The sequence below is a fragment of the Polypterus senegalus genome, chromosome 2 (assembly GCF_016835505.1).
Source record: "Polypterus senegalus isolate Bchr_013 chromosome 2, ASM1683550v1, whole genome shotgun sequence".
Classification (NCBI taxonomy): Eukaryota; Metazoa; Chordata; class Cladistia; order Polypteriformes; family Polypteridae; genus Polypterus; species Polypterus senegalus.
In genome coordinates, this window is record NC_053155.1 from 50,971,422 (window position 1) to 50,994,320 (window position 22,899).

At 38.9% G+C, this 22,899-nt stretch overlaps 1 protein-coding gene across 1 annotated transcript in view; it reads left to right on the forward strand.

Annotated features, from left to right (window-relative positions):
• Positions 1-2,257: 2,257 nt before the first annotated feature.
• The window catches only part of pdzk1 (PDZ domain containing 1), a 45,043-nt gene continuing 24,401 nt past the window's right edge, over positions 2,258-22,899 (forward strand). The window contains exons 1-4 of the mRNA XM_039743664.1: positions 2,258-2,303; positions 9,890-10,099; positions 21,984-22,203; positions 22,378-22,514. Coding sequence (XP_039599598.1) covers positions 9,890-10,099; positions 21,984-22,203; positions 22,378-22,514 — 567 coding nt within the window. The 5' untranslated portion in view covers positions 2,258-2,303. The remainder of the gene's footprint in view (positions 2,304-9,889; positions 10,100-21,983; positions 22,204-22,377; positions 22,515-22,899) is intronic.

Below are 22,899 nucleotides of genomic sequence, written 5' to 3' on the forward strand. Positions count from 1 at the left end.
TAAAATAAGTTCCCTTGAGTGCAGACTTGATTTTAGAGAAAAGAAAAAAAATTACATGGAGCTAGGTCTGGTGACTAGGAAGAGTGTCCAAGCTAGATTGTCATTAGGATTGGCAGATATGAGGATGTTAGTCCCTTCTTTTTTTTTTATGAGGTTGTTCATGGATCCATTAGGATTTCATAAGAGTCAAAAATGCCTGTCAGATCAAAGAGTGGGTAAAATACTTGGGGCTCCTACAGCTGCCTTCAAGCAGTACAATTCATTTCTTGGCCAAAAACTGGTTTACCAAGATTGCTGAGCAGGCTGATGTGTTGTCCTGATGAAGGATGAAGCAATTTTTCCACAACTGTGGTCTCTTTCTTTTGACCCTTTCTCACAACGTTTACATATATACTGTATTTATGAGCTTGACACTATCAACTTCCCAAAAGTCTTCAGAAGCCATTAAGAAGGGTAAGAGAATGTCGGGTTATATAGCACAATATGAAGAGTACAAGTCCAAGGAGGTTCTGCTCAACCTTTGTAATGCACTGGTGAGGCCTCATCTAGAGTACTGTGTACAGTTTTGGTCTCCAGGGTACAAAAAGGACACAGCAGCACTAAGACAAGTCCAGAGAAGAAAGAATATACTGATTCCAGGGATACAGGGAATTAATTATGAGGAAAGATTAAATGAGATGAGCCTTTTCAGTTTAAGCAAAATGAGATTAAGAGGAGACATGATTGTAGCGTTTAAAAATTATTAAGGGAAAATTTCGCACAAACATTAGGAAGATTTTCTTTACACAGAGAACCACTGATACACGGAATAAGTGACCAAGTAGAGTGGTAGACAGTAGGACTTTAGGGACTTTCAAAAGTAGACTTAATGCCATTTTGGAAGACAAATATGAAGTTCTAATATGCTGTATACTGTTGCCAAGCACACTTGAGTAAGGGGCATGTTCTGGGCTTCTGCAATCACTGTATTTCCACTCTGGTATAGAGGTTGGTGCTGTCTCTTACACTTTTCTCTCTCTTGACCTTACAACCAATGCGTGGAACAAGACTCACTACCTGACGTTCCAACCCTTTATGCATGATTGGCTTCTCCTTTACACTGTTGTATACAGCAGAGGAGTTTCATTAGGACCTAAGTGGCACTAACAAAAATAAGAAAAGGTGAATCAGATGAAATATTCAGCCCTGCCAGGAATCTAGTTTGTCCAGTGGGAATTTCATTTTTGTTACAGGATGAACACCAGACTGGCAGTTGACATGAAGTGGGGCAATAACAATATATGCTGCCACTAACTATGCATTATGATAGTCCCAGCTACCTTGGAGTTGCCTTTGCCTGTAATTGTGTTCTGGGAGGTGAGGATTGCAAAGATAAGTGGGTCCAGCATAGGGAATTCTAGGAGGAAGCTCACAGCAAGTCCAGTAGCCATCCCTGAACTCTGAAGTTAAGTTTAGGCCTTCCCTGGGAGATATTACTGGCAAGAATTTGAAAGCACTTTCCAGTTACAAGACAGGATGCTTCATGTGATGAGGATTGATGATGGCAAAACTACTGAAGGAAGGAGCAGCAGCAGGAGGAGGAGGAGGAAGAGAAGCCAATGGTTTTGACATAGACGTTGGAAAAGGAGTGAAAAAGTGCTTGAGGTGCCTCATCATTGGCATTGTAAATCCTATTTAAGTAGGCCCAGATTGTCAGTAGGTTATTTATCCCTACTCTGTGGGTATTATTTTATTTTCTCCCTCTTTTTGTGTTTTTTGTGGTTTGGGGACAGTTCAGAAATGTCCCCTGTTCATATTGTGTATAGGTGTTATAATTATGATATTTCTGCATATACTAGCATGGTGATAGAGTGATTTATGCTTTTGCTTCACATGCCACATTCTCTTTAAATTTTCTATTTTTATGCTTTATTTGCCCAAGGCAAAAAAGAATAACACTGACAAACTGTCTAATGAAACGGGCCTGGATCTTGAGGAATGTTAAAGATCACTGGTCCAACATGGCTTGTTTACATTAACGTTGCTCTGTATTTATTTCAAGTAATTTAAGATTAACATCAGCAGACTCTGTCACCTCGTGTTCTGCATTTTCCTTGCTTGTTAGTGGACAGATTAACTCATTAACATTTCCAAAAAAAAAAAAAATGACCATGATAGAGTGAGTGTGGATTTATGACCTAAGATTCTTCTAAAGAGCTGCAACTTTAAACCAACCTTTGGTCTGTCAAAGTCCACATGCAGACTCATAACATCTGAAGGAAGCTAAAGAAAACTCTGTTTTGGACTGAGCTCTCCGTGGAAAGGCAAGTACAGGATTTAATTTGTACTAAAGTAAATTTGATTATATGAAAAAAATGAAAAACAAAATCATTATAGATGTTTTGATCAGTCTACTGTATTGTCAACTAAAATGGGCCAATCAATTTTTCTATATAAAAGGGAACACAGTTAGAAAGGTCCCGCGATAAGTTGTTCCTTTAAGTCACACGGGACTGTACATCAGTTTATAAGTGAAACAAAATTGGTTGATGGTGATATTTTATTTGTTTAGATAGGTGGATGTGTAGATGTTTTTCTTGTTCCTAAATAGTACATGATAAGTTATGATGTGGGTGGACCATTAAACATTATCAATATGTACATGAATATGCCCGACGTGTAGAATATAGATGTTTATTTATTAAGGGAATTCACTGTGGTATTTACATGACTTCTGTTACATCACATAGCCAAAGATAAGGGTTCCACTGCCAGCCAGATCACTTTCAATTTGCAATATGTATAATTTGCTGTTGACCACTTGGGTTTCACTCTTGGTAAGAGTGAAGGTGGTTGTGTGTTTGTTGGTGCCACAAAGAAATGTCACTTCTATCAGGGTTTGTTACCTGCTCTGACATTGTGTTTGAAAAACCAGATAGCTTGACAGATACAAGACTCTGGCATACCATGTCATTCTGACTGTTAATTGTTCAAGGTCATATTTATGTGATAATTCATATGATATTAGTTTATTTCTGCTTTCAATCCTTATGTGGTTTGCTATATTTCATCCATTCATTGCTTACTGAACCACTTTAAAACAGTTTAGGATGGTGGGGATCAGGGCCTATCCCATCAGGACTTGACACAAGACTGGAATCAACCAAGAACAGGGCATTTGTCTAACTAGCCCAAAAAAAAATGAAACCAAACTGAAACAATATCAGTGAATTAAGTCATTGGTCACCTGATCTGTTTTTAAACATACCTTCAGAACTGTGAATGTGAAGAGGTAACTTTTAAAAATGTTGACTTCTTGTAAAATGCGAAGAAAAATGTATTGTATTGAGTGTTTATATGTAGCTAATACTGTCTATCTGAAGGTCCAATTCATTCTTGTGGCAAGACTGCCAAAAAGAAATCTTCATCTCACGCTTATTTGACCAAAGTATATTAAAAGAGAGAAACCAACTGAATATGAACTCTACAATTGTTTGGTGCTTTCCTCCATTTATATTATATTTTCTAAAAATTAAGTATGTGGGGCTTCAGGATGCAGAATTCCGTTCCGCTTTGATGACAGGATGTGAATTTTCATCTGTTTAGGTACATTATGAGTCTTAAACACTCAACACAATTAATTTTTATTTGCATTTTACAGGAAGTCAACATTTTAAAAAGTTGCCTCTTTACAGTGACAGTTCTGAACGTATGTTTAAAAACAGATCAGGTGACCAATGACTTAATTCACTGATATTGTTTCAGTTTGGTTTAATTTTATGTTTTTAGCATATTTTCAGTATGTAATGTTTTATCTCTCAGAGAGATACTGCTATATGTTTAAATATTTTATAAAACAACAAATACACAGGAAAGTTAAATGAAATACAGTGTCCTCCAAATCCATTTTACGGCAATATTTTAACAAAAATATATACAAGTTAACTGATATAAAATATGAACCAGATTCTTTAAAACACAATCATATTTCTGTGAAAAACTGACATTCTGTTCTGATGATTTTTGCTTAAGTGACTTTGTGACACCCTTTCCAATATTGTATGTGGTTTCTCTCTTTGCCAGTGTTAAAAAAGAAGTTTTTAATGACATTCGAGGCCTCACTTGGTGTCAGAGGCAAGACGCATTATTCTCCGGCTCAATGAGCTCCAAGGTCCACCGGCTTCGAATGTTGGCTGGTGGCCTTTAGCAGCAGGGAGACGCATGTGAAGTGATCTGTAAGTGCTGAATCTGTGAACTCTCTCCCCTTCTACCTGCGGGTCCTCTTTATGGCCGGCTTCACCAGGTCTTCCCAGTCCTTTGGACAGTCTGCTGCCACCTGAGGAGCATGTCCTCTCAGGTCTGGACCCAGAGGCACTACAATACTTTTTTTTAGAAACGTCAGACAACTCTCACACTGTATCCTACACCAGGCAGTTTGTTTGCTCGATGTTCATTAGATTAACTGATAATTACCTCACATGTTTCATGTTTTCCAATTCTGTCTAGTACTTTTATAATGACCTACTCCATTTGTACAATTAGATTCTTGAGAGAGCTTATTCACGCCACTGTCTCTTAAATTTGGTCAGACCTTCAGTCATGTATCAAGGAAATAACAGTATTATGCTGAAAAAAAACAGCCACAGGAATTTTCACTCATCATTGATAATAAAAATGGTGAAAAATCCAGACAGACACAATTATAGCAGAGGTACACCTCTCGCCCAATCAACAAAGGCCATTCTAACCCACTTAATCCAGACCACATGGTAACTTGAAGCCTATTCAACCTATCATATGGCACAAGGCAGGAACACATACACACACCAGGGCCAACTTAGCATTGCCAAATCACATGACTTGCATGTCTCTGGACAGTTGGAGGAAAATTACGCACCCAGAGGAAACCCACACAGACACAGGGAGAACATGTAAACTCCATATAGGCAGAACCTAGGATGTGAACCCTGGTCTCATTAATGCAAGGTGGCAGCACTACCACTGCGCTTCCCAACAAAGGCCTTTGCATGACAAAAACATAAGTCACTCATGACTCTCGGCTGAAATAACCAGGGTTAGCAATGGATAGACATACTGTATATCATAACAGTTCTTCACCATACACGCCACAGTCCACTGGTCTGATGGACTCCAACCTATGATCTCAAGCTGGAGCTCACTCAAGTAGAATGGGACTTCAGAGCTGAAAGGATGTCCTTGAAACCAAGAAGGCTCAAGTTCAGGCTGGAGAACTCACTTCAGCAATATCCTAGATAGTTTACCAAATAACTCTATTAGGATTTTCCCCACTTAAACATCTCACTGGATTCTGGTGAATGTGGTTGCCGCATACTAGGCCTATAACGTCTCAATGGCCGCATGATTTCATCTAATTAGCTTAAGGAATCATCATTAAGTAAGGATCTAGGAAAGGGTGACCCAATGTATGGGCACAGACCTAATTACTATGTAGGCATTTATACCTAAAATAGCACTAAAATATATTACTGCCATTTCTCGTTTTTTTAGGTCAGCTACTTCAGACACTGCAGTTAATTACTCAAGTTAATGATGAACAACTTGATATGCAAAGTTAGAGTTGGTAACTGCTGGCATTTACTGTGAGTGGAGTTCTTGACTTCAAGAAAAGCATAGTGTAAAAAACAATTTTACGTCATACTTGATCCATCTTTCTTTCTTTCAAAGACATGCATTCTATATAATATTTTTCTCATTAAATAGTTGTTTATCCAAGTTTCAATTATTTTCAATACAACTTCAGAATCGCAATACTTAATTCAGTACCGTTTGCTTCAATTGATGTCCTTGTTTGACTAGAAAACTAATTGCAATGCATTATCTTAACACTGTGCTGTGAATTGAACCTGTCTGGGTGTTCAATACATTGTAGTTGATTGATTTATTACTACCTGTTTGCAATCGCTATAAATTCTGTGCATCTTCTATTTTTTCGAATTTATCTCAGTTAGTTACAGTATTAAAAGCTTAATCCAGAAAAAAAGTTAACAGAACAAGATGCAGTGGACAGAAAGATATGGAAGAATGATGATCTGCTGTGGCGAACCCTAACAGGAGCAGCCGAAAGAAGAAGAAGAAGAAGATTGTATCTACGTTAGTGTGTATCCTCTCCCAGGTGCTACCTTCTGTGTTTTAAGGCATGCTGTGTACAACTGAACTTGTTGCCGAAATTCTCATAATATGCCTGAATTTCTACATAGTGACATGTTGGAATCTATGGTGTGGCTTGTTGTAGTATGCCATCCATTTGTAACTGGAATACATACAACAGCACCACATCTGCATGGTGAATGTTTAGCCCCTTCACCTCCTTAACTCTGTGTTTAAAACAGATGCTGAGGTGACTATTTTTCAGACCCCCGAGATCTTCACTAATGTTCTGCTTGGAGGTTGCTACAACTGAACTATAATGACAACTATATATGAACACAATTTAAAATAAACAGTGAGTATGCAGAAAGAGTCTGAACGTCACTCTAAAATGACACTAAACAGTATTTACATGGCACACAGTATAAACGATGTCATCTGCAGACGCTTTACATTGAAGTAGAAAAGATAAAAGAATACACTTTAGCCACTTTACATTATATACTGTAGTCTTACCACTACTCAATTAAGAAAGGATGATTTAAAACTATTAGACTTTAAATTTTTTTAAGTTGTTTTAAATTACTTCCATTTTTTCATGCTCACCACCATTTTGTTGCTGGAATGCTTCTTCACATTGTTAGAGAAATGAGTTGTGAGTTACATACAAATTTTACTAAAAACAAAGGAAAGACATTGCTTTAGAACAACCACCATGAAAGATAAAAAAGTTGTTTGTGTCTTTCAGTGTGTTTTAACCCATGTTGAAGCTTGTCTATTCTTGGTGTTTGACCTTGGCTTCTGATAATTTCCTTGACATAGATCAGGGGTGCCCACACTTTTTTGGCTTGTGAGCTACTTTTAAAATGACCAGGTCGAAATGATCTACCTACATTAAAATTATATATATATATATATATATATATATATATACATATATACAGTATATATATATATATATATATACTGAGTATACTTTATACATAAAATAGATGTTGTCGTAACTTGCATAACTGAATAACTTTATGGCACAATTACAATTCAATACATTTATGGTCACTACAGTATTTGGATTTAATAATTGTCATGTGGGAAAAGGCTGACTCTCATAAATAAGTAGAGCCGAATAATTAAGTCAAGAAACTTTTGAATTCAGCTGAGTGAAAAATGGCGGCTGTCCGATTAACTGCTATTTTAGTTCCCTCTCCTTTCTCTTTCTCAGATCGCTTTTTGGAAGGACGTCAGCTTCGTAGTTTTTATGAACAGTTCGAAAGTGCCTTTCCACATTTTCCTTCTTTGGAATAACAATGATAGATTGACAGATCAGACAAATGCTGTGATTCACCATGAGAGTTGATGGTTTATCCATCTTATTCGAGAGTGATTGCACATTCCTCTTTACCTGTATATGGAGGCAGGCCAGTTCTTTTATCCATGCTTTGACTTTTTTCCCTTTCTGTCATTGGAAGAGCTGCAATATTTCATATACCACACTTTAATTTCCATGGAGTCTCCTACATTTTCAGGTGTTGCAGACATAAGGTATCTCCTTCATGTCTTCTTTGTGACTTCTCCCAGGTTTGCAGTTTGTCTAAAAGGCAGTTAAGAGGAATCATCGCTCAGTTTTTTTGATGACAGCAGTATATAATTAATCTAAAATTATTTATAAATTTACAAATGCCAGATCATATCTAATCTTAACATTAATAAATTGCTAAAATAAAATTTTTACTAAAAACTAGTAACTACAAAGAAAAAACACACACAGAACACAGAGCGTCTGTAAAAAGCTCAGCCTGCACAGCACTTGCTCTGTTTTTATACCTGTTACTCATCTCAAAGATCAGAAAATCACAGTAAGCTCAGAATAATATATCGTGTCTCATTGCAAATTATCCAAAATGAACCCAGGTCATTTACTCCATTACTCTTTAGTTACATATTCTGGGAATGTCTTTTTCTAAGGCTATACTGAAAAATAATTTTCACTAATCTTTTGGACAGTTCTGGATGTATGATAATCCTGAGCCCCCAACCTTATGAATTCCAGTAATCCTCTCCTAGTGCTTATACTACAGTGATAGCATGTGTCTTCATCTTGTTTGACTTGAAGAATCCTAACCCAGCCACAATGACACTGTGGGAAAACTTTGTCTCGTTTTCCTTCAAAGTAGAAAAATCAAATTGTAACAGAATCTGTTAAAAACAAATATCCATGCATTTATTTATTCAAGTTTTTTTTTCTGAAGGAATCACTAATTCTTAATTACTTAATTAATTACCAAGAATCTAGCTCACTTTGACCCTAAGTAAAATTAAGCATTTGAAAGGCCAAACCCAAGGTCCGAGGACACAGTATATTTACAAAGACAGGAAGCTGACACATGCTGGACATTCTGGCCTAATTTGCATATAATGTGTGGGCATTGTGGGGACTGTTTTGAATTGCAATAATTTGTGAGGTAATTGCAGAAGTAGCAACCTGATTTGGTTTTTAAATATATTGCTCTATCTACCCTTGTACGTATGTACACATCTGCATGCTGATTTGAGGAAACGACACATATATGTTTTGGGTACCCTCTCCCATTTGCTGCCTTAAATATAAAAACATCTGTTTTTGACAAAGGAAATGCGTGTTTTCTAGTGTGTGGCAGAGTATGTGTGGATGTTTTTAAGACTGACTAATTGATCTGCTGCTGTCAGAGGGGCAGTGAAGTATTTTTTGCATTTTCATTAAGCACAGTTACTGGCAAAGCTTCTCCAGTCATTTAGGCTTATTTCATTTGCATACCTGTGCTTTTATGCCGAGTGTTTTTTGTTTGCCCATTTTTTCGTTTTCCAGGTTAGTTTTGGTAGCCTCAGTCTTGGGGACCCCATTCTAGAAAGTGAATTTAGTGGATTCCATAATAGATTCATGAATGAAAAATTATATATGAAATACTCTTAAATGTTTTTGTATATGCTCTCATGTCAGCAAGGGATGTTATTCCAAAGCATATATACGTGTCTAAGAAGGAAACTAAGATGGATTAAATGCTTTTAAGTATGGATAGACGTTATTAACTGACCAAGAAAGCATTTTCAAATTTTTGCCAAATGCAACTTTTGAGACATGACCATTAAAATGAAAGCAAGGAAAGAAAAGTCATATTTGTAATGCACCACATGTTTCAGAGATAACATTCCATTATAGTTAAACTAGTAAACGGGAATGTTGTTTTTTCTCATCAATGTGTAACTGTTTTTAAAGTATTTCAGTCAAGTTAGGTTAAATGGTAATCAGGCCTCCTCCAGAATTACATTGTGTGTGTGGGCAAAGGTGATGTGCAGTATACCGACATCTCGATTCTTGTGCCCCTGTGATGCATCAGAGTAAGCACCGTGCAGTGTTGTCTCTGACATGAAATATTTGATCTGAGTTGCCTGCTACGTTTAAAACAGCATCAGTTTCGTAACTGGCAAAAAAAGCTCACTTTTTAGAAACAGGTAAAGTGGAAATGCTGCAAGAAACGTGAGCTTGAGATGGGGATGTTAAGCTTCAGTGAACCTTTTTTGAACTTACAATGATATGTTCATTTATGTATTGCAATACTATTCACGTGAGGTGGAGACTATTATGGGTTACCATGTTAATGAACTCATAGATGCAGTTTTAACACCGGATCTCCTTTTATTAAAAGTCTCAGTATGGCATGGCACCATCTTTCAGAACAGAGAAGGATGGCACTTTGCCTGCAGAGTTCCCACTTGTTAATTTATCTGTTGCTCTTTCAAACAGATGGATTCTTCCTGTAAGCCTCGTACCATCAATTTGAACAAAGGTGATGGCCAGAGCTATGGCTTCTTCCTGAGGATTGAAGAAGGAGTTCAAGGACACCTGATCCGTAATGTGGAGCCTGGAACAATTGCGGATAAAGCTGGCCTTAAGGATGGGGATCGTGTTGTGAAGGTTAATGGAACTTGTGTGGACAGCAAAGATCATTCAAAGGTATGATTCTGGTTATGTTTGGTACTTTTGGATTTGGTTGGTTGTTTGTTTCTGTCATGGGAACAACGCAATTCTTGTTCATGCTTGGCTTAGTTTTAGAAAAATAATAAATAAAAAAGCAAGTGGCAATATGTTAAAAAAGGTAATAAAAAATATTCAAAATGTCATATCCAATGTAATATAAATTGCACTCCCACAGTCCAAAGACATGCAGGTTAGGTGTACTGGCAATCCTAAATTGTCCCTAGTGTGTGTGTGTGTGTGTGCCCTAATCCCTGCCTGGGATTTGTTTCAGCCTTGTGCTATGTGTTGGCTGGGATTGGCTCCAGCATACCCCTGTGACCCTGTGTTAGGATATAGCGGGTTGGATGGATGGACAACAGCAAAAAGCAGAATATTTAACATATGTAACTCCAGATATGATGAATGTGCATTTTATAAACTAAGGAAACTATGCAAAAAACATCTTCGAATTTGCAGACCAAAGTACCCAATTCATCAAACATCCTGATGCATGTTTTGTTTTTATATGTAAATGAATTTCACAATTTTCACTTTCTCCCATATTCAACTCAGAAAAGGAAGATGGGAAATAAAAGCATTTTAAACCAAAACTACATTATCATCAAAGAAAATGGAATGCAAATCTTTTAACAAAATAAAAGTGTATTTGAGGCGAAGAGATTTATATGATGTATATTTCAATATCTTTCTGCTTTCATTTATACAAATACACTTTGTTTTTCACGTATTGGCTGATACCATTTTTTGATGAGGAACTCTGCGTTATTTGCAAAGCTATGGCTCTAAATGAGTGGACTTGTCTCTCATGTAAAATGAAGTGTGATTAATTAGGTGGAAGAAAATGACAATGGGTACAGAAGGAATCATGCCAAGTCTTCACAGACATTGACCCATCTCTGTCTGCATCTATGAGACAGGGTGATATACATTGTGAAATTCAAAGTGAATGTGAAATAACTACAGCAGCTGAAGTAGGAGGCTACCTAATAGTCTTTTTATTTGATATTGTACTTCTGTTTCAACAGTTGAGCCCAATTGTTCTTCATTTTAATGTATTCTGTATGATCATCAAATACAGATGTGACAGAAACTAAAATGCAACACTCCATTACATACATATTTTATAAGTAGTGCTGGAGCAAGGCTTTTGAACTGGGGAGGGGAGTAAGCTTGATTGTGGTTCACCTTCCAGCAGCATCCAGCAATACACCACCCCTGACATCTTACTGCACACAACAGATACAAATCCCAAGGATTTAACATTTGATCAATAAGAGCTGTTAGGATGAGAGTCTGATTTTTGAACCAATGTGGATCGACGAGGGGGATATGTCAGTATTATTTACATAGGTTAATTGTGATGGACCAGTGACACTCATTTCCTTCATCTCTCTCTTGTTGTTATAGTTTTAATCTGCATCCACCCCACTGTTCTCTGTTATGCACATGGTTGCTTTCTTCATCAGGCGATCTCTTTCTCTGCCCTGCCACTTTGCTATTCTTTGTACAGTTTGTCATGGCAGCTTTGACCAAGTTTAGTTGTCGTTTGGCTTGTAGCAAATAACTGTGTGAGTGGAAGTAAAGACAGCTCTTTCTCACCATTATGTGTGCTCCAATGTGCCTGATGTGTGATTACTTGTTTTCTAGCAGAATAGCAAGTGGTGGAATAGTGATTTGGTGTGTTTAGACAAACCAATATGTGCCGTTTTAAATTTCTGTATTATATATATATATATATATATATATATACAGTATATATATATATATATATATTATATATATATATAGAGTATATATATATATATATATATATATATATATATATATATATATATATATATATACTGCTCAAAAGAATTAAAGGAACACTTTTTAATCAGAGTATAGCATAAAGTCAATTAAACTTATGGGATATTAATCTGGTCAGTTAAGTAGCAGAGGGGTTGTTAATCAGTTTCAGCTGCTGTGGTGTTAATGAAATTAACAACAGATGCACTAGAGGGGCAACAAAGAGATGACCCCCAAAACAGGAATGGTTTAACAGGTGGAGGCCACTGACATTTTTCCCTCCTCATCTTTTCTGACTGTTTCTTCACTAGTTTTGCATTTGGCTACAGTCAGTGTCACTACTGGTAGCATGAGGCGATACCTGGACCCTACAGAGGTTGCACAGGTAGTCCAACTTCTCCAGGATGGCACATCAATACGTGTCATTGCCAGAAGGTTTGCTGTGTCTCCCTGCACAGTCTCAAGGGCATGGAGGAGATTCTAGGAGACAAGCAGTTACTCTAGGAGAGCTGGAGAGGGCCATAAAGGTCCATAACCCATCAGCAGGACCAGTATCTGCTCCTTTGGGCAAGGAGGAACAGGATGAGCACTGCCAGAGCCCTACAAAATGACCTCCAGCAGGCCACTGGTGTGAATGTCTCTGACCAAACAACCAGAAAGACTTCATGAGGGTGACCCAAGGGCCCCATGTCCTCTAATGGGCCCTGAGCTCACTGCCCAGCAGCATGCAGCTCGATTGGCATTCGCCATAGAATACCAGAATTGGCAGATGCACCACTGGTGCCCTGTGCTTTTACAGATGAGAGCAGGTTCACCCTGAGCACGTGACAGAAGTGAAAGGGTCTGGAGAAGCCATGGAGAACATTATGCTGCCTGTAACATCATTCAGCATGAGCAGTTTGGTGGTGGGTTAATGATTGTCTGGGGAGGCATGTCCATGGAGGGTCACACAGACCGCTACAGGCTTTTCAAAGGCACCTTGGCTGCCATTAGGTATCAGGATGAAATCTTTGGACCCATTGTCAGACCCTATGCTGGTACAGTGGCTCCTGGTGCACGACAATTCCTGGCCTCATGTGGTGAGAGTATGCAGGCAGTTCCTGGAGGATGAAGGAATTGATACCATTGACTGGCCACCACACTTTCCTGACCTAAATCCAATAGAACACCTCTGGGACATTATGTTTTGGTCCATCCAATGCCACCAGGTTGCACCTCAGACTGTCCAGGAGCTCAGTGATGCCCTGGTCCAGATCTGGGAGGAGATCCCCCACAGCACCATCTGTCGTCTCATTAGGAGCATGCACCGATGTTGTCAGGCATGTATACAAGAACACAGGGGCCATACAAAGTGCTGCGTACAATTTTGAGTTGCTGCAATTAAATTTTGGCAAAATGGACTAGCCTGCCACATAATTTTTCACTCTGATTTTTGGGGCGTCTTTGAATTCAGGACTCTGTAGGCTGATCATTTTCATTTCCATCAAACGATGTGGCATCCTTTCGTTCCTAACACATTACCCATATCTATATCTATATCAGTATAGATATCCAGGAGGATTTCTTTTTCCCATTGAGATCTGATGTGTTTTCAAAGTGTTCCTTTAATTTTTTTGAGCAGTTTTATATATATATATATATATATATATATATATATATATATATATATATATATATATATATATATATATATATATATATATATATATATATATATATATATATATATATATATATATACACACAGTGGGTACGGAAAGTATTCAGACCCCCTTTAATTTTTCACTCTTTGTTATATTGCAGCCATTTGCTAAAATCATTAAATTTTTTTCCTCATTAATGTACACACAGCACCCAGCATCATGCTGTCGGGGTGTTTTTCAGCTGCAGGGACAGGACGACTGGTTGCAATCGAGGGAAAGATGAATGCGGCCAAGTACAGGGATATCCTGGACAAAAACCTTCTCCAGAGTGCTAAGGACCTCAGACTGGGCCGAAGGTTTACCTTCCAACAAGACAATGACCCTAAGCACACAGCTAAAAGAACAAAAGAGTGGCTTCACAACAACTCTATGACTGTTCTTGAATGGCCCAGCCAGAGCCCTGACTTAAACCCAATTGAACATCTCTGGAGAGACCTAAAAATGGCTGTCCACCAACGTTTACCATCCAACCTGACAGAACTGGAGAGGATCTGCAAGGAGGAATGGCAGAGGATCCCCAAATCCAGGTGTGAAAAGCTTGTTGCATCTTTCCCAAGAAGACTCATGGCTGTATTAGCTCAAAAGGGTGCTTCTACTAAATACTGAGCAAAGGGTCTGAATACTTAGGACCATGTGATATTTCAGTTTTTCTTTTTTAATAAATCTGCAACAATTTCAAAAATTCTTTTTTTTGTCTGTCTATATGGGGTGCTGTGTGTACATTAATGAGGAACAAAATTAATTTAAATGATTTTAGCAAATGGCTGCAATATAACAAAGAGTGAAAAATTGAAGGGGGTCTGACCTCATAATCGTATATATATGTGTCTATATATCTGATTACCCATTGGCTTTGGTCACTGAGTGCAAGGGGAAAAAAAATAAAATGCAGTCTATAAGTTATTAAATAGTAAAACATTAACGTTTTAAGAAGTAAAGATACATTGAGCACAACTGGAGTGGTTTCGGGTAAACTACATTTTAAAGACTGTGTAACACAACAGGTAAGTAGTACTAACAGCAGCTAAAATGTATATGGATCATCTCTCGGTAGTAGATCCCTTTCGAAAGGCGCTACACGACGGCTGTGGTATAGAAATTACATTTTCTATGTGAACGTCCAAATTTCTGCTTGTGGTAATCTGCCTTACCGGCATTACCAGCAATTAAAGAAAATTAGTTTTGTGTCCTCTGCAGTGTTAAGAGAGAAAGGCTTTGGTTTGGGATAAAAGGAAAAAAGGTGTAAAGAAAGGAAAGTTGCCTTTTTCTTTTATATAGTAAAGAGAGATGTGTTCGCTGACGTTATGATCGCCTTTTGAGGACTGTCGCGGTGGGTCTCATGTAGACTGGTGAGATGTCCCTGCCATTAACCGGCTGGGATGGCACTGTTGGTCCTCCACTCCTGTGCGTGTCTTCCGCAACCTCATAATCGTATACTTGCAAAAGAAAGTGCGAAACGCCTTAATATTAGTTTGCCACGGTCTAGAAAAGGGATCCCGTGTTTGCAGTTGTCTGGGCTATAGCTCAGGGGAAGGAGGAAAAAAATTAAAAGTGCTCACTTTGACTTAAGGCAGAAGCGCAGTCAGCGTCTCAAAGGACGGTACAGCTATGCGCGTGCGCCGGCTGCTCAACTTTAATAGTATTTTTGCAGGGCAGGAGACGCCACTTTTTACAGACACGTTCAAGTGATCAAAAGTCTTTGCGCTCTTTAGAGGTCTTCCTTGTTCTCTGCATACTGCGTTCATAATCAGTTCACGTGAGCCGCTGGGAGTACATGCATTGAAGCTTCTGAGCTGTGCCTGTGCTATCTTGTGCGATCTCGCGATGTCCACAGCTTTATTTAATGTTAGCTAAGACCCGGCACTTAAAAGTTTCTCTCGCAGCTTCGCTGAGTTTATGTCAAACACCACCCTGAATATCTCATCTTCATCTGCATATTGAGTGGCAGAGTGTTTCTATTGGATTGCCGCTGAGGGACGGCCTTATATGGGCAGGCACTCAATTATATGGGAGGCGTGATGATGCAAGACGCAAGACACAACTCCGCCTCACACTGCGACCGAGCTGCCCGCTATGGCCGTATACAGTATACGAAAGTAGGTTAGTTATGACTGTTACATGTAGAATTTCGAAATGAAACCTCCCTAACTTTTATAAGTAAGCTATAAGGAATGAGTCTGCCAAATTTCAGCCTTCCACCTACACGGGAAGTTGGAGAATTAGTGATGAGTGAGTCAGTGAGTGAGTGAGTCAGGGCTTTGCCTTTTATTAGTATATATATATATATATATATATATATATATATATTATATACTGATCAGCCATTACATTAAAACCAGCTGCTGATATGGTGTAGGTGCTCTTGTGCCATAAAATAATTTCTGGCCACTGAGTCCTGGACTCCACATGACCTCTGAAGGTGTTTTACAGTATCTGGCACCACGCACTTAGCAGCAGATCCTTCAAGTTCTGTAAGTTGTGCGGTGAGTCCTCTATGCATCAAACATGTTTTTCTAGCACATCCCACTGATGCTTGATCACATTATGATCTATGGAATTTGGAGGCCAAGTCAACACTTTTAACATTTCCTCATATTCCTTAATCCATTCCAAGTGTGGCAGGGTGCATTATCCTGCTGAAAAAAGCCATCTTCAGCAAATACCATTGCTATGAATGGGTTTACCTGGTCTGCAGTAATCTTTAGGAAGGTGGAATGTGTCAAAGTAACATCCACATGAATTCCAGGACTCAAGGTTTCCCAGCAGAGTATTGCCCAGAACACAACACTACCTCCTTCAGCTTACCTTCTTCCCATAGTGCATTTGATGCCATCTCTTCCCCAGGAAAATGGCACACATGCACCTGGCCGACCATATGATCTAAAAGAAAACATGATTCATCAGACCAGACCACATTCTTCCATTGACCCACAGCCTATTCTAACACTCATGTGCCCGTTGTAGGTGCTTTCAGAGGAGGACAGGAGTCAGCAAGGGCACTCTGAGTGGTCTGCAGCCATGAATCAAGTTTCAATGCACTGTGTGTTCTGAAACCTCTCTCTCATGGCCAACGTTAAGTTTTTCAGCAATTTGAACTACAGTACCTCTTCTACAGGATCGGACCAGATGGGCTAGCCATTACTCTCCATGTGCATTAATGATCCTTGGAAGACAAGGACCCTATCACTGGTTCACTAGTTGTCCTTTCTTGGACACTTTTGGTAGGTACTAACTACTGCATGCTTGGAAATCCCCATAAGACCTGACATTGTGGAGATGCTCTGATCCAGTCGTCTAGCTGTCTCAATTTGGCCCTAGTCAGAGTCATTCAAATCCTTATGCTTGCCCATTTTCCTGCTTCCAACACATCCCATTCAAGAAATGACTGCTCAGATGCTGCCTAATATATCACACCCCTTGACAGGTGATACTGCAATGAGATAATCAAAGTTATTCACTTTATTTCTCAGTGGTTTTAATGTTGTGGTGAATATACAGTATACACTAGCCAAAGTAGTCATGTTTATAATACAGTAGGCAGAGACAGCATAATGCTATTCTGTCATTGGATTCCAGAATTACAGTAGCTCCAGGGAAAAACTTGGGGGTTGGTGGCAGAATTGGCACTCCAGCCACCATAAAACAAAACCTCACACTGTTCCACTCCATCTGAACTAGTGTGGTGCTGAGGTATCACCCGTTGCATGGCTGCACTAGGGTCCTAATCTGGATCCTGAGTTGGTTGCCGTGTGGTGGGTGTGGCAATGCATTGTATTAGTGCAAGCTCCTAACCTCTCTCTCTTTTGCTGGGCTGTGACCATGAACACTGTAATGTCTGACTCTTCCTCTTAGTTCATGGTAGAAAGTCTGTACTGGTTAAAGTATGAAGAAATGCTGACAAACCATGAGTTAAACAACAGCTATTTTATTCTCCTTTGTGTGGTGCTGTACTTTCACTCTCAATGTAACCTCACCCAAGGCTCCCTTGCAAAAAGCACATGATATTCCAGAAGACAGAAGCAGCTCTGGTTATTTTATCTGCTAGTCTAGCTTCATTCTGTTCACGTGTTTCACTTGTTCCAAGCCTACAGGTGGCACTGGTGTGCAAATTGCAGCAAACGAAAAAAAAAAACCCTGCTCTAAATTTTTGGATCCAAAGTCACTATGTTGTCTATATAGTCCTAGATAGCAATTATGTCAGATTTGGTCTAGATCAATCAAATAGTGAAGGTTTGTAATACTTGCCCTAAGACAACAAGTGACACTTGTGTGTAAACTGTTGCACACGAGAAAAAGAAAAATGACGGGGACCCCAAGGGTCCAAATGTTGGGTTCCAAGTCTGTCTTGTCAACATGGTCCTAGAAAACAACTATGAACAATTTAGTTCAGCTCGGTCAAAGGGTGTAGGATTGTATACGGAACATACAGTCCAACATGTATATTTCTATGAGGCTTTAAATTGGAATGTACCAGAATGTGGTTAAATTGACTTCTTTGTCACATTCATGTGTCCCCTATTAGGGTGTGGCCTGGGGTGAACAGTCTGTGCTCCCCAACTGGCCTTGCTACCATTGCTATTGTTGATTTAGTCTGCCTTTGAACGATTTTAAGAATTAGTTTGCTTCTTCATTGCAGACCATAAACAATATCAACTTGTGCCAGCAAGATAATATACCTGGAATCTAAATTTCAAGGCCGTCCAAGTCCCAAGATAAGATAAGAGTTTATAGAAACTAAAATAGTCATCAAGTGCATGGTGATTGAAAGTAAGGAAAAGCAATTAAAGAATTGGTCTGGAAACTGCAAGGTTGCAGCCTCAACTCTAGTACGTGACACACTTTGCACCCTGAATTCTGAAAAAAAAAGTTTTGCTTTAATGCTGTGCTGTATGAAGTGGTTTCAGATGAAGATCACCTTCAAATAAGTATTGTACTATATATACTCACCCATCTATTGTATTTTCTATGCATACTTTCTTCTGTTCATTGTCAGAGAATATCATAGTGCAATGAAGCAAACAAATTGACACTTTTCCTAGGACAATATAACCTAAAATTCTGCCTTTGAACGGCAGGAGGAATAAATTCTAGCAATATGAGAACATACGCTCCACAAAGAAGGTGCATCATCTGGTAATCGAACCACAGCTCAAGAAATTTTTGCACACCATAAGGCCATTTCTAATTTACTGTATGATCCTGATTAAGTTGCTTATCCTGCTTTACTCATGTTCCAATGATGAACAATGAGTACACCATATTAGACCAAAGCATTTACTAAGCCTACTTAACCCTGACCAGAGTTGTGGTGGAGCATATCCCAGCAAGCATAGGGCACAAGGCAGAAACAATACCCTGGATGGGGTAACAGTCCATCACAGGGTGAACAGACTATATAAATATATATACAGTTAAGTCCATAAATATTTGGACAGAGACAACTTTTTTCTAATTTTGGTTCGTACATTACCACAATGAATTTTAAATGAAACAACTCAGATGCAGTTGATGTGCAGACTTTCAGCTTTAATTCAGTGGGGTGAATAAAAAGATTGCATAAAAATGTGAGGCAACTAAAGTATTTTTTTAAACATAATTCCTTCATTTCAGGGGCTCAAAAGTAATTGGACAATTGACTCAAAGGCTATGTCATGGGCAGGTGTGGGCAAGTCCGTCGTTATGTCATTATCAATTAAGCAGATAAAAGGCCTGGAGTTGATTTGAGGTGTGGTGCTTGCATGTGGAAGATTTTGCTGTGAACAGACAACATGCGGTCAAAGGAGCTCTCCATGCAGGTGAAAGAAGCCATCCTTAAACTGCAAAAACAGAAAAAACCCATCCGAGAAATTGCTACAATATTACGAGTGGCAAAATCTACAGTTTGGTACATCTTGAGAAAGAAAGCAAGCACTGGTGAACTCAGCAGTGCAAAAAGTCCTGGACGTCCACGGAAGACAACAGTGGTGGATGATCGCAGAATCATTTCCATGGTGAAGAGAAACCCCTTCACAACAGCCAACCAAGTGAACAACACTCTCCATGGGGTAGGCGTATTGATATCCAGGTCTACCATAAAGAGAAGACTGCATGAAAGTAAATCCAGAGGGTGCACTGCAAGGTGCAAGCCACTCATAAGCCTTAAGAATAGAAAGGCTAGATTGGACTTTGCTAAAGAACATCTAAAAAAGCCAGCACAGTTCTGGAAAAAAACATTCTTTGAACAGATGAAACCAAGATCAACCTCTACCAGAATGATGGTAAGAAAAAGGTATGGAGAAGGCATGAAACAGCTCATTATCCAAAGCATACCACATCATCTGTAAAACACGGTGGAGGCAGTGTGATGGCTTGGGCATACATGGCTGCCAGTGGCACTGGGACACTAGTGTTTATTGATGATGTGACACAGGACAGAAGCAGCCGAATGAATTCTGAGGTGTTCAGAGACATATTGTCTGCTCAAATCCAGCTAAATGCAGTCAAATTGATTGGGCGGTGTTTCATGATACAGATGGACAATGACCCAAAACATACAGCCAAAGCAACCCAGGAGTCTATTAAAGCAAAGAAGTGGAAAATTCTTGAATGGCCAAGTAAGTCACCTGATCTTAACCCAATTGAGCATGCATTTCACTTGTTAAAGACTAAACTTTGGACAGAAAGGCCCACAAACAAACAGCAACTGCAAGCCGCTGCAGTAAAGGCCTGGCAGAGCATTAAAAAGGAGAAAACTCAGCATCTGGTGATGTCCATGAGTTCAAGACTTCAGGCTGTCATTGCCAGCAAAGGGTTTTCAACCAAGTATTAGAAATGAACATTTTATTTCCAGCTATTTAATTTGTCCAATTACTTTTGAGCTCCTGAAATAAAGGGATTGTGTTAAAAAAAAGCTTAAGTTGCCTCACATTTTTGTGCAATATTTTTATTCAAACCACTGAATTAAAGCTGAAAGTCTGCACTTCAACTGCATCTGAGTTGTTTCATATAAAATTCATTGTAATGTACAGAACCAAAATTAGAAAAAAGTTGTCTCTGTCCAAATATTTATGGACCTAACTGTATATATGCATACTATACATTATATATACATACACATACACACTAATCCGGAGAAGTGTTGGGTCCAAGACAGGAAAACTCCTGTCACATTAAAGTGTCTACACACACAGTCATTATTGCCAATTTAACCAAACCAATTCATCTAACCTGCATGACTTTGAACTGGGGGACGAGATCCACATGAGCACAGGGGAACATGTAAGCTCCACACAAAATCCACCTGTGACACGATTCTTGGTTGTGTTCTGCTATTTATGAACCTGTTGATGTGTGACTGACAGAAAACTCAGGAAAAGCACAGCAAGTTAACCTATCAGGCTTTGTGAACATTTTTGATATGGTGGATGCCATATCATGAATTTTCTCTAAGCATTTTCAACTTTGGTGTAGTTGTGTCGCATCACACTCGCTCTTCAATTGACTGAAAGAGTGCTGAGCTGCTCAAAACTCCCACCAACTCCACCCGTTTTTTTAATCAGCAATGCTTGAAACTCCAACAGGGACTCGGCTCACTCTCACTGCTCAACACTGCTGCTCAATGCAGACTTAACCACAGGGTGTACATCCACTTCAGGCACGATGCCACCTCTAGGAGAGAAAAATGGCAAGGAGTGGAAGTAAAAGACGCAGGATTTGACCACCATTTTCTTTAATCAATACTGCTGAGGTCCCACAGCTTTTACCATTATGAGAACTTGATGTCTTATTTGTGGTAGTAATTAATAAAATTAGTACCTTTATAAGAATTTTATGTTTTGCATATGGTAAGAATTAATAAAATTAGTACAAAAACAATAGAGGACTAAAACTTACATTTATAACCCATCAAAATCAGCATAAGATGAAATTTCACTTTGGTGAGAATCCAATGGATGAAAACCTTTGAGCCCAAGTCAGCAGTAACCACAATATTATGCACTTGAAATGTTTGTGTTTGGAGGGCATGATGAACTACAGTATGATGGTAACTTATACTATTATTTTTACACTCTGCACTATTCATCTGATATTCATAGAGAATAGTTTCCAATCACAGTAAATGCAGCACAATTTCCAGGGTTGCTCCCTTTTCCCTCTGCGCCCTGAGATGGATTAAGTGGGTTTTAGAATGTACATGTATTTATGTCCATTATGCATAAACAGTTATAATATTCACATTAGGAAGAGCTCTAAATGGGTCCCTCAGGTAATACAAATGTTACAGCTGAAATACTGAAATGAAGGATAACTATTATATGTTTCATTTCATTTTGCACATTAAAAAAACTACAAATGTGTTATATAATCATCATTCTTCCAATTTTTCACAGGTGGTAGAGCTCATTCAAGAAAGTGGACCGTCTGTCACACTGCAAGTCTTGGATGAGAAAGCCTATCTAAAGATTAAAGATCAAGACAATGAATCACAGACGCCACCACCAAAACCTGCTCAAATCATGAATGGAATGGCAGGAACAACTCCAAAACCAAAGCTGTGTTATATGGTGAAAGACAAAAGTGGATACGGATTCTCCCTCAAAACAGTAAAAAGTAAGCCTTACTTTGCACACCTTGACAACCAGGCAGCAGTATACATTCCTGTAACATTTTTATATTAGCCTGAAAATTAGAACTGACACGTGCTTGACTTTTATCCTGCATTTCTGACTCTGTGTTAATGGTGACTTATTTTTTTGTTTCTTTTACTTGCCAATGTTTCTACAGATGATAGTGGAATCTTCATGACTGATGTTAAAGCATCTGGAGTGGCAGAAAAGGCAGGAGTCAAAAACGACGATAGATTAATTGAAATCAACAATGAAAACGTGGAAAAGTGTACCCACGAACAAGCCGTTGCAAAAGTAAGTATGGGGATATTTTTTAGCAGGGATGTCTATTGTTTTAACATTTATTTATTTAGATTTAATTCAAGGTGAATTATGTATCTCAAGTTAATAGTTTTTTGTGTAACAGCAGGTAGATGCCCACACAGTTCATGCAGCAAGGCACGCAGCAGGGCAAAAGTTTCCTATTGTATTGTATTGTTTTGGAGGAGAGACCACATCTCCTTAGTGTGCGTTCAGCCCCCCTCTTCATGCAAAGTGGCTGGCGCATAGTGCGCCCTGGGGGTGGGCAATCGAAGCAGGGGGCAAAGACCACTAGTGTGTGTGTATGTATGTATGTATATATATATATTGTGGTCCCCGGCCGGGGCTGGAGCCCGGCCGGGACGCCCAGAAGGACCAG